The 18759-nt window shown below is 35.3% G+C and overlaps 1 protein-coding gene across 2 annotated transcripts; it reads left to right on the top strand.

Moving 5' to 3' along the window:
- The first annotated feature begins 803 nt into the window (after positions 1 to 803).
- Positions 804 to 13629, top strand: LOC106873552 (protein HEXIM1). Of its 2 annotated transcripts, none has more exons than XM_014920973.3 (3): positions 804 to 1876; positions 9516 to 9611; positions 13009 to 13629. In XM_014920973.3, exon 1 carries the CDS (start codon positions 997 to 999, stop codon positions 1780 to 1782), a length of 786 nt encoding a protein of 261 aa, XP_014776459.1. In that variant the 5' UTR covers positions 804 to 996; the 3' UTR covers positions 1783 to 1876; positions 9516 to 9611; positions 13009 to 13629. The 2 variants fall into 2 exon arrangements, with proteins under 2 accessions (XP_014776459.1, XP_014776460.1); XM_014920974.3 differs by having other exon boundaries at positions 824 to 1862.
- The last annotated feature ends 5130 nt before the right edge of the window (positions 13630 to 18759 follow it).

Raw genomic sequence — 18759 nt, 5'->3', positions numbered from 1 at the left:
CGTTTTCGCTATTTTTGGATAATTAAAAAGATTTAATCAACAAAATCCAGAAGAATATAAATTAATGAGATAATATTTGTGATTTAAGGTCTGTGACGTTTGCTGGGAGATGTCAGGTGAAGAAGGCCCGACTGTTTTTATGATTCACGATAATAAATAATTACTTTTAGAAAATATAATTCATATTCTTAAATCAATGCCATTAAATAACAAAAAATGTTTTAGGAAATATATGACAAGCTTTTTATTTTTACGTAGGTTTTTTTATAGAACCAACTATATTTACGTTAATGAACGGTGTCATGTTTACGAAATCTTGACTGTTTTTATTTATTGTTAATGTCATTTCTCGCTTTTCATATTACATAATTCTTACTCCACCACCCACAAAAAAATGTTTACCAAGCAGTCCACTTTCATATCACAATTAATGTGACCAAACAACAAATTTATTAATTAAAACTGAAGACGAAATTAAAATCTAATTAAAATGAAAATAAATCAAAATAAAACTCATTTCTTTCCTGGAGTAACTTCCCTTTATTCCTCAATTCTGTCCAATCATTAAATGGATGCACTATTTACATATAATTCCGCACATTTTACTAATATTCCTCTTATGTTATCCTGACAGTGATATATAATTGTTTCTCTGTGCAGCTTAATGTTTTCATTTGAAATAAATATTAAATGTTTGATGAAATATTTTTTGAAAAATTCATCTTTCAAATTGTAATTGAAGAGTAGTTGACAGAGACTGAACTACTTTTCGTCGCGTATTGTGACGGAAGGCGTTAAATGTAGGGTGTGTGTGTCTATATATATCTATATCTAGAAGCAGCGTGCAAGTAAACGGCAGTCGCCAATGAAAACTGCGAACCGTTTAGACTTTGTTGGGATGTACAGCTTTAACTTCAATTGCTTTTATTGTAATTTAGAAGTTACTGGCTTTTGGAAAAACGACGAATCATTTGTGATTGACGTAAACGGTTGATAATGGATAAGGAAACGCAAAACGAGATGAAACACGAAATGCCCATGCAGAATTCCGACGTGGATTTCTCAGAAAATCAAGGTTCCGATCCTGAAAGTGTGGGTAAACAAATGTCAGATTCTGGTGTACTCCACTGTCGTAATGGGATTCGTAAAAAGAAGCACCGTCGTGGTAAAAGGCATCATCGGAAATGGAAACCTTATAACAAGATGACTTGGTCTGAAAGACAAGAGATGGATGAAAGAGAGACACAACGAGCTACACAGAAGCGCGAGGAAGCCTTCGCATCAGGACATCCGCGAGCTCCTTACAATACAACACAGTTTCTAATGGATGATCATATTAAAAACGAACCGGTGAGGTCGCCTTATATCCAGGAAGAAGTTCGCCACGGAAAAGATCCTTCTACCAGCTGTGATTCATCGGAGGATTATGAAAGTACAGACGAAGAAAAAAACTTTATTGCTCGGGAATTCTCTGAGACTTACGATAACATCCATGCCGAACGGTTACAAAGTATGTCAAAAGAGTCTCTTATTAAAGAATACATAGAACTGGAGTCTAAGTTAGAAAGAGCAGAAACAAAATTAAAAGAGAAAGACAACTTACGATATGTACACAAAAAATCGAGCGACGGCTCCAATGAACATTATTCTGTGAGTAGCGAAGAAGAGGTGATGGATTGCGAAAAACGAATTCTTCGTGATGAATTGCAGCGATTACTTGCAGAAAATGAACGCCTAAAAGTCGAGAATGAAAAACTCAAGAAATGTTTTACAGTAACCTAACTGTGACCAGAATATATATAAATATATATCTATCTATATATATTTTTTTCTGTTAAAACTTGCAAGATCCATTCATTAATGTAGGTGTCTGAAGGTTAGTTAGGAAATATGTCTCAGAAAAACCTGTGCAGTGCATGTCTCTCTCTCTCTCTCTCTCTCTCTCTTTCTTTCACTCGTACTCTCTCTCTCTCTCTGTTTTCTTCCCCTCTCTCATTACACAACTTTTTTTTTAATTACCCTATCCATACACAACACTATATATATATATATATATATATATATATATATACACACACACACACACACACACACACTACTACTATTCCTGATCATTGAACACTAAATCCACTACCCCCCCCTCCATTTTTATTTTATTTTTTAAACAAAACAAAACATGTTATTTTCAGTTGGTAACCATGGCATTCCAGATTAACAATTATTTCAGTTAAAAAATCGAACCGTGCCACTAATTAATTTGTTAATGTTGATACAATAAGTTGGGCTTTTGTATATTTTTGCATCGGATTGTTCATTTAGAAGAAGAAAAAAAATACAGACATACTAAATTGATTGCTATTTCGTTACCATTTCTATCAATCAAACATAAACAAATCATTTAAGGTTGAGATCGATTTAAAGAGAAGGCAGTGAGGGGCATATGTCATTAATTATCAGGTTTTAATTAACTTCTATAGTCTTTTCTCTCTCTCTCTCTCTCTCTCCCCACATGTCATCTATTTTTTCTGTTTACTCATCGACAACTAATATTTCAATAACAATCATGCAACACATGTAAACAAGTCCTTGTGAATATTTTTATTCCATATCAATTTTGTGTACCAATTTTTTTTTCTTAAAAAAAATCAATTCTGTAATCTTTCACTTTGGTTATTAATGCTAAGAATAATTAGCGATACATTATAATTTTACCATTTCAAAACCACTTGTGACGCTATTTGAATCAATAATAATAATAATGTTAAGTATCTGTTCAGTCTGTTTTTCTTTTATTATTTATGAGGCAAAAAAAAACCCAAAAAAACTTGCAATTTGTCTTTATTAATTTGTCTAGCAGTTAGGAGTGGATGGATATTGAACCCGTTTTGTTTTGGTTTTCGCTCCGACTGCAGCTGCTTCTGTCTAATTCTGGATAGCAATTCATAATAATAATAATAATTAACAACACGTGCCCAATTATTATTATTTCAACCAAACTTTCATTGTTCAACATTAGCTAATTAAGACATTTTCTTTTTAGCTCTTCACAACATTCACCCAACTAAAACTGTTTCAACACCTTTCAATATAAATTATTTATAACTTGTGACATTTTAGGAAATTTTGGGTTTCGATCAGTCAATGTTTATTCATTTTCAATAAAGTTTTACACATGAAATGATCAACCTGTTACTATTTGGGGGGAAAAGCAACACTTATTAATTAATTAATTAGGATGTTTGGCTCTAACCCCTCCCCCTTTTGTTTTTGTTGGAAGTTCTTGTATATTAAATCTTCTCAAACTTTTTTCTCCATAATGAGCCAATAACTCTCAAAACATTCGTTGTTGAGAGTTTTTTTTTGTTTGTTTTAGGAGTATTTTAGAAGAATTAGTTAAGTCCCTAGTAGATAATACTAGGTATATCTGGTTTTGATTTAAAACTAAATCTTACAAACTTATGTTGATGTGTGAAAGAGATCAAGAGACAACAACAAAACTGCCAACTTGTCAGTTTGTTACCAAATCCACCTCCTTCTCCACCTTCTCCTCATCATCTTTGTGGCCACCACCACCAATTCAACAGATGTTAACAAGATCGGAAGAATGAGAGAGAAACTGAGTTTTGTTTATCCCCACCCCTCATTTTTTCCCCACTAGTTATATTATGAGTGTTATAATAATAATAATAATAATAATAATAATATCGGTACCCAACAGTTCTTAACTTGTAGGAGGCCCATGTTTTCTGTTATTGGCGCTATTTGCAAACATCTTGTCTTACAGAATGGAACTTTTATTATCATCGACTTGTCAATTCTGCAAGTACCTTCAACAAACAAACACTAAGATCATTTCTTGTTGGGGTTCGAACTGTTATCCACGCCAATCTTAGTTGACATTTTAACTCCTACATCTTAGATCCTGCACTCTTTTCGCAAGGACAAGTCATCTCCTTCCCATTTTTTTTTTCTTTTTGTAAATATATATTCCAATGTTTTCATTGTTTTTTTTTGTTTTTTTTTTTTTTAAGCAAGGTAAAACAACCGCAACTCATTGTTCCAAAATCGTTTACACAATAAAGACTTTCTAAATTGTTAAATGACATGTCGAAGAAATTCACCGACGTGGTGCTTTCTTGATTTTGTTTTTCTTTTATTTATTCCTATTTTTATTTTATTTTTTTATTTTATAGAGAAAAAAAATGAAAAGAGAACTTTGGCACAGCATGCATAGACTCTCTAGCTTTTCATTTTGAAAATAAGAATTCATCTAATAAATTTCATATTCCATTTGTCTCAGACTTTTTTTCTATTTCATTTTTGCCATTAAACAGAGGCACAACAGAAAAATAGTTTCTATTAAGACCTTAACTTTAGTTAAATTGACCAAACCACATTGCTTTTAAACTTACATTCCGACTTTTAAATGGAGTTTGCTGTTTTATATAATTTTTTGCCTGTAGTAAATTAAAAGTTACCGTCTTTTATACCATAAGTGCCTTCCAAAGTAATTAACCTTAAAACTGATATTATCATCATCATCATCATAGCATTGCCTTTAATACTTAGATGAGTTTGCAATGGTGTATCTTCCCTTGTTATTCCTGTGTCAACTCATTTTTGAGGTCCAATATTCAGACATGGCTTCATCATCACCTCAAGTCTCATACAAGTACCATCACATCAAGTTCCTCTCCTGACCAAAATATCCTTTAGCTACCCAATGGTTTTGTCAGTATCCTATATCGGCACTGCTTACATCCAATAGATCATATTGGGCTCGTTCCTGTTCAATTACAACTGCTGCCCTTCTGCCACAACCTTATAACACATTTACACACCTTGCAAAGCTGATCTTTTCACAATGAACGGAGACAAATCTTTTGTTGCCATTAAAGTTAGAAAAATCTGCTATGTTGATGATATCAAGCTATCTCAACTTTAACTCTTTCTCTGTAATTTCTTGGAAGCTGTTGGGATTTTTTCTAATCTAGCCCAAGCTCTGTTGTAGATCTGCATAAACTTATTTCTGCTCCATCAACCAAATTAACAGACATATTTCCTCACATCCTTAACTCTTTCGACCAGAGATATTGAGTTTTATGCTGTAATTCTTACCACCTATAATATATCCCTTACTCTTGGTTGATGTGCTTTCAGCCCTTACATGCTCTGAACTACTCGATAACTGTTTGTCTTCCTTTCTCATTGCTGTGTATAAACCCTGTATGAAATCAAGTTGTATATTCAGTCAAGATTTCTTCTGTTTGAACTCATTTTATCAGATTTATCCTTTCAATTATTCAATTCATTAACTTGTGGCTTCTCTAGTGTATTCCTTTACTTTTGACTGTAAGGTGCTCTTGGTCTTTGTGGGTGGGGAACGCTTGTATATTTTAGCTGTTTGTCAGTGTTTTTAGCTAAGATATTTTCCATTCTTACTAACTTTCTCAAGACATCTATTATTTTAATTCTTTAATGTGTAACTCCTCTCTGATGAATTTTTTTTTTTACCTTTGCCACAGCTGCTAGCAGTCACATGGTTAACACTTATAAAATTTGATGTGCTAAGACAGTCCTCTGTGTACTTTCAGCTTAGGTATTTTACGTTCTCGCTAGCTTTACAAGATCTGCCATTTCCAATCTTTAACATAAAGCTCCTCTCTAGGGTTTACCCTTACCCATATCTGATATAGATTCTGCTACACCAGTCATTTGTAGAATTTGAAGTTCTAAGACAGTCATTTATTAGAGCTCTTTATATTTCCATGCTTTAGGTACTGCTTTCTTTCTCTTCTCATCACTTCAAGTGGCCCTTCTTTTCCATTTATGCAACAAAATCTTACGCTACTTCAAATGAAATGTTACTTCAGACAATCCAATACTATTTTTCTTTTTATCCTGCATAAAATATTGACTTTCATGCTACTCTGAGTTTTTCCATATTTTGTTGTCAATCCTTTGACCCATCTCCCCACCATAGCAGAGCAGGACCTTGACCCATCTGTCTACCTAGATATCTGGTTTACACTCTTGTCTCATAACAATAATTAGCTGCCCTCTACACTCGATTATCTTTGTCACCTTAAAGTCAGATACTGTGCTGTGATCAACTCTTATCCTCTGCTAACATTCATCTGGCTGTTGTTGTAGTTTTTGACCTAAACTCGTTATTATTCTAGGTTTCAAATATAATAATAATGAAATTATTGTGTATAGTGCTCGGGTGCACTATAATATAATGTATGTCTTTCGTCAGTAGAATTTGTGCGTTTCTGTTGCAGGTCAATGTAAACTCAATTTAGCCCTTAGACCAACCAGTAGATAATTACTGGGCTTGCTTCTTGAAATTCATTTTAGATATATTTCTTTACATCACAATCTGAGAGTTCACCTCTTCATTCTGTTAAAATCTTCTGCTAATTGTGTGTGCATATATATTTATACATACATAATCATTTTTTTACACTGTTCTTTGAAATCCTGTTCTCACCTTTTAGTTCCAAATGTATGTAGAAAGAGTGATGATTTAAAAAAAGATTTATTGCCCCCTTTTCTGATATTGAGTATTCCTTTGGTTCATTGCGTGCAATTTATGATCATAAATTTCTTGTATTGGTCATCTTTACATCCATTTCTCATACGGTCAGTGGTTGGATGGGGAGATTCATCATGGTCCATTTGAAGTGACTGCCCTTGTGGACAGGTCTTAGAGGACCGTATCATCCACATCTTAGTTCTCCGCATAGTTTCAGCAGCTGAAATGCCCATCATAACCTCAGCTATGTTACCCACATTGGTCTGGGTGCGTTTTAACAAAAGCATCGGCACTGGGGAGCTTATCATGCTCTCCACAAGACTAGAGAATCTTGTTAACTATATAACCTTTGTTTGGATCACTAACCATTGTACAGAGTTTACTGGGAGCATTTTATCAAACCACCACCACCAGTGAGGTCATCTTGTACCTTGTAAGACAAAAGGCCACATACACACATACCTTGTGTGTGTATATTTATAAATGTATGCCGGCGTAATGTGTGTGCATAAACATATATACACACAAAATGCCATATGTATATATAATATTGTATCTACATTAATATTCAGTTGTCGATGCTTTATGTATATATTGTTGGCTGTTGTCCAAATATTTCAATCTCCCTTATTAATCTCTCATTAAAAGAGAAATTATGACCAACTCCAAATAAAGATTAAAAAAATCAATTGTTTTATGTATTAAACATCCAAGTAGATTTTCATGTAGTTTTCAGTGAATAAAGGTAGGACAGTTGTGTCTAATTTAGACATTTGTTGATGGCATGGTGTTATTGACAGAATACTTTCCCCTATAACACTTTGTGATGATATAGAGTTACTACCTCCTTGCCAGGGAGATAAACTGACAAAACATCAGAAATGTTTTTCAGTCCCTCAACTCTTATTGTCGCACTTTCCTTCGTTAGAATTTATATTAAAATGAAACTTATTTGGTTGGGTTTACTGCAGAAATTTTTAAAAGCAGGAATAAATTCTATTCTATGATATTTCAAACAATTTGTTTAATAGATTTTTTGATTGGATTCAGCAACATGAATTCATTTCTTGTATGAATTACCATGACCCTATAATAATGATATTTCATTCATTTAATCATATCTGATGCCAGTGATTAAAATATTACCATTCAGTAATTTGGAGTTTTAATTTTAACATTTTGTAATTATAGACTTTTTTTAAAAATAAGTTATAACTATGTCAAACAATTTAGGTATTTGTTGTTTTAAAAATGTCTAGATGTAGTTTGCTAACCATCCCTGTTATGTTTTACGAAGATAATTCTCTGACAACTCAATAATATTCTAAAAGATTATTTTTATTTATCAGAAATATCAAGTGAATTTTTTTTTTTTTTTTTGTCAGATCATAATTTTATTAACATTTAGGAAACTTTTCTAAAACAAGAAGGGCTTTTCACTTTAAATTATGCAAGCAGATTATGTTTAACTAAAGTAAAAGAAGGAGATGTCTATATATTATTGAAGTCAGTTTATTTAGCAAAACTTTATTTTTTAAACTGAAGATGCAGATGAGGAAAATTGTGGTTTTGATTTAAAAAGAAGCGATGTTGGATTTTCGGTTAGGATTAAGTTGGACATCTTTGGATATCTGTTAAAGATATTTAAATCAGATTTAGAAGAAAAGCATTTGTCAGTTTAAACTGAAGTGTTTGAGGAAGTAATGTGTTGGGTTTGTTTAATTTGACATTGCTAGAAAGATCAATAAGGACTATAAACTATTTTGCTAGAGAAAGCTTTATACACTCAGCCATATGTGAATCGTTTATTCAACAACCTGTGTGCTTTATTGGTTTAGGTCTGTTGTAGATGTAGGACAGTTCATTCATCAAAGTTGATCAGTAAAAGCTATTTTCTTGTGGTGGTGGTGGTTCATTCATTGATAAATATTTTTGACAAAGATAAAACAGCTGACTTTTGATTACACAACTTCATTGCTTTGTGTTGATAATATATATTTATATAGGGCTTGATTGTGTATATGTGTGTGTGTGTATATATATATATATATATATATATATATATATATATATATATATATATATATAATATATATATAGATAGATAGATAATTTTCTTAGTAAGTTGGTCTTCATTTCAGCAATTTTCCACTAATGTAATTTTTCTTAATTAGTTTCCGACTGGGACTAACATTGTTAATTAGCTGCTTGTTAAAGGCATACCGATCAATAAAACTAAAGAATATGAACTTACTCTACAATATTTACCCATGCATGCATGTGTGCATGCACACACACATACACTAGGGTGTTACTTGTGACATGACTGGTAACTTTGGAAGTATACTTTGATCACCCTGGGTAATTTCATGAAATATAAATAATAATTATAACTTCCATTTTTATCAATAATTTCTTAATACTTCTACAAAATGCTAAAAAATATTCATTACATTAAATAAAACAAATTTACTATTTATATAACCTGATGTCATTTACTCTCTTCTCCTCCTTAATGATTCTTTCTCAGTATGTATATACTCTTTTACTCATTGCCTGTCACCAAGCCTAGCATGTGTGCTCATCCTGCACCTTCTATGTTAAAACTCTCTCTGTTTCTCTCTTTTATTATCTCTCCCTCTCTCTGTATGACGTGAAGTGTGACTGAAGAAATCAACCAACTTTTGTATCAACTATTATCAGATATACGGGTGTGTATGTATGTGTACGTGTGTGTGTGTGTATTAATAGTTTATACAATGCTTCAATGCACTGATGTTTTGTTTTAAACTCTAGCTGTAATGTACACATTTCCTTATTCAGACTTTGTCAAATATTATAGAATTATCCATACGCTGTGATAATGTGTCAAAAAGATATGATTTAATCTTTAAACTCACCTGTGATATTAAATTGTTTTGCCTTCAATGTTTTTTCTCTATTCTTTTCTTACTTATCTTATCTTTTATTATTCCAGATTGAGGAAACTGGTGGAACCTAAAGAAAATGGTACCAATGACCTGCCATTAGAGAAACAATGGGTTTTGGTAAATGGCTCCTTCACCATAGAATGGTACCATTCTTTAAATCTACATTACAAACTAATTTGTTCATCTTTTTCATATTTGAAAAACGATGGGGTTTAATTAGCATTAATAATTTATTATTAATTTATTATTTGGGTGGCAAGCTGGCAGAATCAGCCGCACCACTAGGTGTTCTGAGTTCAAATCCCACCAAGGGCAAAATGCTTAGCAGAATTTTGTCTGTCTCTGTTCTGAGTACAAATCCCACCAAGGGCAAAATGCTTAGCAGAATTTTGTCTGTCTCTGTTCTGAGTACAAATCCCACCAAGGGCAAAATGCTTAGCAGAATTTTGTCTGTCTCTGTTCTGAGTACAAATCCCACCAAGGGCAAAATGCTTAGCAGAATTTTGTCTGTCTCTGTTCTGAGTTCAAATCCCACCAAGGGCAAAATGCTTACTAGAATTTTGTCTGTCTCTGTTCTGAGTACAAATCCCACCAAGGGCAAAATGCTTAGCAGAATTTTGTCTGTCTCTGTTCTGAGTTCAAATCTCACCAAGGGCAAAATGCTTAGCAGAATTTTGTCTGTCTCTGTTCTGAGTACAAATCCCACCAAGGGCAAAATGCTTAGCAGAATTTTGTCTGTCTCTGTTCTGAGTACAAATCCCACCAAGGGCAAAATGCTTAGCAGAATTTTGTCTGTCTCTGTTCTGAGTACAAATCCCACCAAGGGCAAAATGCTTAGCAGAATTTTGTCTGTCTCTGTTCTGAGTACAAATCCCACCAAGGGCAAAATGCTTAGCAGAATTTTGTCTGTCTCTGTTCTGAGTTCAAATCCCACCAAGGGCAAAATGCTTACTAGAATTTTGTCTGTCTCTGTTCTGAGTACAAATCCCACCAAGGGCAAAATGCTTAGCAGAATTTTGTCTGTCTCTGTTCTGAGTTCAAATCTCACCAAGGGCAAAATGCTTAGCAGAATTTTGTCTGTCTCTGTTCTGAGTACAAATCCCACCAAGGGCAAAATGCTTAGCAGAATTTTGTCTGTCTCTGTTCTGAGTACAAATCCCACCAAGGGCAAAATGCTTAGCAGAATTTTGTCTGTCTCTGTTCTGAGTACAAATCCCACCAAGGGCAAAATGCTTAGCAGAATTTTGTCTGTCTCTGTTCTGAGTTCAAATCCCACCAAGGGCAAAATGCTTACTAGAATTTTGTCTGTCTCTGTTCTGAGTACAAATCCCACCAAGGGCAAAATGCTTAGCAGAATTTTGTCTGTCTCTGTTCTGAGTTCAAATCTCACCAAGGGCAAAATGCTTAGCAGAATTTTGTCTGTCTCTGTTCTGAGTACAAATCCCACCAAGGGCAAAATGCTTAGCAGAATTTTGTCTGTCTCTGTTCTGAGTACAAATCCCACCAAGGGCAAAATGCTTAGCAGAATTTTGTCTGTCTCTGTTCTGAGTACAAATCCCACCAAGGGCAAAATGCTTAGCAGAATTTTGTCTGTCTCTGTTCTGAGTACAAATCCCACCAAGGGCAAAATGCTTAGCAGAATTTTGTCTGTCTCTGTTCTGAGTTCAAATCCCACCAAGGGCAAAATGCTTACTAGAATTTTGTCTGTCTCTGTTCTGAGTACAAATCCCACCAAGGGCAAAATGCTTAGCAGAATTTTGTCTGTCTCTGTTCTGAGTTCAAATCTCACCAAGGGCAAAATGCTTAGCAGAATTTTGTCTGTCTCTGTTCTGAGTACAAATCCCACCAAGGGCAAAATGCTTAGCAGAATTTTGTCTGTCTCTGTTCTGAGTACAAATCCCACCAAGGGCAAAATGCTTAGCAGAATTTTGTCTGTCTCTGTTCTGAGTACAAATCCCACCAAGGGCAAAATGCTTAGCAGAATTTTGTCTGTCTCTGTTCTGAGTACAAATCCCACCAAGGGCAAAATGCTTAGCAGAATTTTGTCTGTCTCTGTTCTGAGTACAAATCCCACCAAGGGCAAAATGCTTAGCAGAATTTTGTCTGTCTCTGTTCTGAGTTCAAATCTCACCAAGGTGGACTTTGCCTTTCATCCTTTCAGCGTGGTCAATGTAACTGGCTTACTTCCTCCCCTCCCCCCACAAAAAAAGTTGCTGGCCTTCTGCCAAAATTTGAGACCAATATTATTGTTTCCATAGTTTTTCTGTTTGCATTTTATAAGAGCCAGTTAGAACAGGTTTGCTGTGACAATGCAGATGTAGCAGATGTAGGTTGTGCAATTTGTTGCTGACCTATTTGAGGAAAAATAATTGGTATTGGATTGATAATCAATTCATAGATTATTGTGACATCAATACTTGATTGTGAACTGTTCTCGTGGTTGAGTAATTAGTCCTTATATGTTCATTATAAATCATGTTATTGTTAATTAACTACTCAGATAAACATTTGATTCTTTATCAAACTACATAGAGGGCATTACATGAACGCAAACAGTTATTTGAGCAGTTTTAGGTGCTATCCCAACATTGCCACCTTGGAGGAAATGTATTCTTCGACAGTCTCAGGCTAGTCAAAGTCAAATGGGTGATGCCATGTATAAAGCACGCATGCTGGTGCCATGTAAGAAGCACCCAATACACTCTATAAAGTGGTTGTCATTTGGAAGGGCCTGCAGCTGGTGAAACCATGACAAGTGGGGCCTCCTGGTGCAGTTTTCAGGCTTGCCAACTCCTGTCAAACCATCCAACCCATGCTAGCATGGAAAACTGATTTTTAATGACGATGATGATGATGGAAGGAAGGTTAAATGTGCCACCCAGATTTCTCACCACTACCCTGCTCTTAGGTTTTCTCCAGTCTAAGAACAGCTTCTTCCCTTCCTGTCATCAGTAACAGAGGTCTTGAAATGGTTATGGCTGCTCCACTTCCTCTGATTAAAGTATTTCAAATATAACTAAGCTCAGTTCCAGTCTGCAACCATTGGTAAATATTGATGATTCTTAGAAGTCATGAAGTCTTCATTGCTGACTTAATTATTCTTCCAAAACCAAGAACTCAAATTTATCTTCAACCCTTTTCATATCAACCCCTCCAAGACTGAATCCTGGTTCTATGACACAAATTTTATATTTTTTAAATTATCTAAATTTAGAAAAAAAAACCCAATCTTCCTTCAAAATTCTAAGTTAATTTAGTTCCCAAATACTAGATAAATAAGGACAAAGTTATTTTACTAAATTAATTGAAAGAAAATCAGTGTTGTTCAGCAAGAATATGGTAGCAAAAGAGTCTAATAATTGCAAGAATTGGAAACTAGTCTGAATCTAGGGGTGGCAATGATTTAGGATTTCGAGAGATTGTATTTGTTTGATTCTAATTCATTAACATAATAATTGTCTAAATTATGGCCTTGTGAAATTTGAAACAAAACTTTTTTTCTATAAGGATTTTATACTTTTTTATTTTTTTGATTTCCAGAGAGAAGTTGACCGGAATCTAATGGATTCCAAGGGATTTTACTGTGTTCACCACATCAGTTTAATAAGTTCGTTTATTTGGATAAACTAACGATATTTACTTCACCACTACAAGGAAGGGCTGAGTGTAATCCAGAGAGGAGAATAACATTGAATACCATTTGAAGGGCAAGTAGAGTTGTAGGCTTTGCCTAAGGACACAGCACAATGCCTGCAGCTGAATAAAAAGATAAAAACCTATGAAACAAGTGTCTCATTTTTAATTAATTCAAGGACTTCAACTTATAGATTGGATTAATGAAACTGTTTTTATTAATCAGACTGGAGGAATTAACACATTGGCAACCGGATAAAGAATTATTAGAGATGAAGAGTTGTGAAATTATATTGATTGCTGATTGTATGTTATGATTTGGTCAAGGCATTGAACTTGCCTTGCTATCCTTACCTGGCAGAACAGCAGGTAAGAACAGAGAGAGAGAGTGAGTTGGTAATGGAGTAAAAATACTCGTTAATTGACATATTGTTAAAAGTGTGAGATTTACTTTCTCTTACACAAAATATTTTGTTTAAATATACTTAAAGAACTGTTAAAAAAAAAAATAAAGAATTTATAATTGAATTCCATTAGTTTTTAATTCTTTTATTGTTTTGGGCTATAAGCAAGGAATTGGTAAAATAAATCTTTTTCCATTTAGCTGTTCTTGCCTCAATCATGGAAGTGAGAGAGCTCCTTGTTTTTAAATAAGCAAAACTGACACAAATCATTATGTACTTTGCATAATGATTTGTGTACTTCACATACAAGTACAATGTGGTAACAGCAGACAAATTTGAAGTCTTGGCGTTGTGGTGTGAGGCTCAGCACTTTAATTGTTATTATGAGGTTAAAATCACCAACTTTGAGACAGTCTGTTCTTACGACTTCATAGAATGCGAAGGTGCATGGCCTGGTGGTTAGGGTGTTGTACTTGCAATCATAAGACTGCAGTTTCGATTCCTGGATCGGGTGGAGCATTGTAAATGAATAACCTTGCAACCAACTGACAATCTGTTCAGGGGTAGTGTTGTGATCTTGTTCACCAGGGAAACCGAGTAACGAGCCCTGTGGGTAATAGGAGTTGAGACAGTAAGTCCAGAGGAATGGATGCTATATGTTGTTGATGATGATGATGATGATGATTAATTATTTAGATTCTTTTGCTACCATTTTCTTGTTGAAAAACACTGATTTTCTTTCAATTAATTCTGAAAATATTGAAAGTCCTTATTTATCTAGTATTTGGGAACTAAATTAACTTAGAATTTTGAAGGAAGATTGGGGTTTTTTTTTCTAAATTTAGATAATTTAAAAAATATAAAATTTGTGTCATAGAACCAGGATTCAGTCTTGGAGGGGTTGATATGAAAAGAGTTAAAGATAAATTTATGCTCTTGGTTTTGGAAGAATAATTAAGTCAGCAATGAAGACTTCATGACTTCTAAGAATCATCAATATTTACAATGGTAGCTTAGTTATATTTGATTTATCTCCACATCATCATTTAGTGTCCATTTTCTTTGCTGGCATGGGTTAAACAGTTTGACAGGAGCTGGCAAGGATGGAGAGCTTGCTTTGGATTGGATTCTACAGCTGGATGCCCTTCCCAATAGCAACCACTTTGCAGAGTATACTGGGTGCTTTTTATGTGCCACCAGCACCTGTGAGCTCATAAGACAAAGGACCTCTCAGCTGAGAGTGGAATCGAGAGATTAGAGTATGGTAGAGGAACAACGGTAGCCCTTTTACTATCAAGGAGACACTAAAAAGGATAAAGAAGGAGAGGAGTGAGAAAGCTTGCTCACAGAGAACAGTGTAGGTAACATAAGTAGTTACCGAGGGGATAGAGGGATAAATTTTATAGAATGTGCAGAGAACAGCTTCTGTCACATTCCAGGGAGAAAAACTACAAGTAGTTGATAGCTTCCGTTACCTAGGTGACCAAGTCAGTAGCGGGGGTGGATGCTCTGAAAGTGTAGCTGCTAGAATAAGAATAGTGTGGGCAAAGTTCAGAGAGCTCTTGCCACTGCTGGTAACAAAGGGCCTCTCACTCAGAGTAAAAAGTAGACTGTATGATGCATGTGTACAAATAGCCATGCTACATGGCAGTGAAACATGGGCCATGACTTCTGAGGACATGCATAAGCTTGCAAGGAATGAAGCCAGTATGCTCCGCTGGATGTGTAATGTCAGTGTGCATACATGGCAGAGTGTAAGTGCCCTGAAAGAAAAGTTGGACTCAGGAAGCATCAGATGTGGTGTGCAAGAGAGACAACTGCACTGGTATAGTCATGTGTTGTGAATGAATGAGGACAGCTGTGTGAAAAAGTGTCACACTCTAGCAGTTGAGGGAACCTGGGATGAGGTGGTGAAGCATGACCTTTAAACATTGGGCCTCACCGAGGCAATGACTAGTGACCGAGACCTTTGGAGATATGCTGTGCTTGAGAAAACCTGACAAGTCAAGTGAGACCATAATCCGTTGCCTATGCCAGTGGTGTATAACCAGCCCATTTAAGTGTAGCCTTCAATCATTGGACAATAAACTTTGCTTGCAAAGACCCATTGAGGCAAGTGAAATCAAAATTAAAATTGCTGATGTGGCCGATGACAGTACCGCCTGATTGGCACTCGTGCCAGTGAAACGTTAAAAGCACCATCCGAGCGTGATCGTTGCCAGGGCCTCTGACTGGCTCCCATGCCAGTGGCACGTAAAAAGCACCATTCGAGTGTGATCGTTGCCAGCATCACCTTACTGGCACATGTGCCGGTGGCACTTGAAAAACAACATTCGAGTGTGGTCGTTGCCAGTGCCATTGGACTGGCTCCTGTGCAGGTGGCATGTAAAAAAACACCTTTTGAGCATGGTCGTTGCCAGTACCACCTGATCAGCCCTAGTGCCAGTGGCACATAAAAGCACCCACTACACTCTCAGAGTGGTTGGCATTAGGAAGGGCATCCAGCTGTAGAAAGATTGGAGCTTGGTGCAGTCTTCTGGTTCACCAGTTCTCAGTCAAACCATCCAACCCATGCCAGCATGGAAAACGGATGTTAAACAATGATGATGATGATGCTATAAGTGAGACAAGTGCTGCAATGTTGGTTAGTTTAGCTATAATTGGATTTGTTGATCAATTTTAGATCAGTTTTAAAAATCTTGTCTTCTTTGGAATGTAAAGTGAGAGCAACAACAATCTCTCGTGATATATTTGCATCAATTCTGAGCCAGACAAATGATTGGTTGGTTAAAAAATGACGTTTGTACAAACTGGAAGTAATGAAACCAATTTTAGCAGGAAACATTAGAAAGACGGACAGAGCTGAAAAGATATTCACCATTCGTAGAAAATGTTGGATACACAGCGTTAAATTCTTTTCCCTCTCTTAATCTCTCATCCTCCAACAAAGCTTTTTCTTTTCATGAAAGTCGACATGTAAATTTCAGAAATGCATGGAGGAAGATATAATCCAAGATATTTAAAGGCAGGAAAAGTTATACCACACCACCACTACTACTACTACTACTACTACTACTAACAACAACAATCAATAAAACTTGTATTTCTTAGTTTTATAGTTATAAATATACAAAGAAAGAAAAATTAAGTTGCAACTGCAAAATTTAGTGAAAAATATTTTTGTCTAAAAATGAATACATAAATACACACACATACATACTCTCATATGCTCACGGATTCACACACACTCATACATACCCGCATCCAGACACGCTATGTGGGTTGCATGCATGTTGTGCAAATTGTTGTCCCACCCCAGAAATGCACCTAATATGATGCTTCCTGGACTTTATTCCTGGACTCTGCTCTTTATTTTCCCATTCCTGTCATCACACTTTATGGTTGCATGGTTTATAGATATTTATGAGATACAAGAACTTGAGAATAATTCTCTGAGATTCAGGACCCCTCTACTCCATGCTGGCATGACATTTTGTAAGTAAAGAGAAATTAAACAGGACCCAGTATGTTTATTAGAAACACTTGTATCATTTTCTAGATTCTAGGTTATCTTTTTCCTTATTTCAGTTTGATCTTTGAGAAACAATACAACAGGGAGAGAAGTTTTCTTTCTGCTTCAGAGTTTAGGACAGACACAAAGGGGGCAGGGGGGAAAAACACATCAGACCACAACACAAGAATTCAATTACTTCACACTGAAGGGCACTGGGTATCTTTACATTATCTTTTCATGTCTGCTTTCCATGCTGCCATGAGTTGGACGTACATTATCTTTTCATGTCTGCTTTCCATGCTGCCATGAGTTGGACGTGTGTGTGTGTGTGGCCTGGCATTTGCAGTTGCACCCATGCTCGCAAGATGGTGGTTTCGATTCCCAGATTAGCAATGCTTTGTGCTTTTGAGCAAAACAATTCCCTTCATATGGCTTTAGTCCATTCATCTGTAAATGAATGACCCAACAACAGACTGGCATCCTGTCCAGGGATAAAACTGTGATCACAGTCACTTAGATCTCATAGAAACCATGTAACTTGGCCCCATGAGTTCTCTGAGTCAAGACAGGATTTTATTTTACTTCTTAATATATATATATATATGTATATGTACATTTATATGAGCGCAGTGTTTGTGTCTCGTTCTCTTGGCAGCATGAGATAGTTGTAAACAAGTGTCACATTCATACAAATAGTGCCAGTAGTTTCCAATATTCTAAGGAAAACATGTCTGGCCTTGAGGAAATGTTATATTGCTTGGAAGCGGATAAAGGTTGGTGACAAGGAGGGCATCTGCATGTAAAAAATCTGCCTCAATGAATTCCATCCGACCCATGCAAGCATGGAAAAGTGGATGTTAAATGATGATAATGATGATGAGTAAATTAGTGAAACTTAATCAAGAGGAAGTTGAATCAATCACTTTTAATCATTACTTTAATTGAATACATAAAAAAATACTATTATTTTAATTGAATACACAAAAAAATACTAAGTTCTTAATTGAATATAATTACAACCAGATGACTTGATTGGTCAGACAGTTCAAAGAATGGTCAGTTGTTTCTGATTTTTTTAAATGATTTATGGTAGATCTTAAATAATTTGGATAGCTTCAGGTGTTTATTCAACCCCTTCAAGTGTTGAATCCATGTGTTTGCAGGCAGGATTTCATTTGATTCTTCCACCCTTGGAAGAAAATAAATGTGGCTGAAAATAACAAGGTTTCTGCTAATTAATGATTCACAGACACAAAACCTTGTGGCTGCTAATTTTTCAGTCTTTTAGGGGTCAAATATAATCACACCTGCTAAAGTGTACTCCTGGATTTAATCCTTTAGCATTTAAACTTTCCATATCTGACCAAAATATTCTACTTGTTTTATCTTTAAACTGATCAGATCTGACCTCTCACACCTACTCTACAATGTCACTCTAAAAATAAACAATCACATCACTCTCTGAGTGGTTGGCGTTAGGAAGGGCATCCAGCTGTAGAAACTCTGCCAAATTAGATTGGAGCCTGGTGTTGCCATCCGGTTTCACCAGTACTCAGTCAAATCGTCCAACCCATGCTAGCATGGAAAGCGGACGTTAAACGATGATGATGATCATCATAGAAATCTCAAAACTATGAAATAATACATGGTTAATTTTAAAATGATGTGAATGAATATGCATTACATTTACCTGAATAACCTGGATGTTAAAAGGTTAAAGACTAACCAGAAGAAAAAGAT

This window comes from Octopus bimaculoides, chromosome 6 (genome assembly GCF_046866305.1).
Source record: "Octopus bimaculoides isolate indiv1 chromosome 6, ASM4686630v1, whole genome shotgun sequence".
Classification (NCBI taxonomy): Eukaryota; Metazoa; Mollusca; class Cephalopoda; order Octopoda; family Octopodidae; genus Octopus; species Octopus bimaculoides.
Note: the sequence above shows the minus strand (reverse complement) of the source record. Positions and strands in the feature narration are given on the sequence as shown.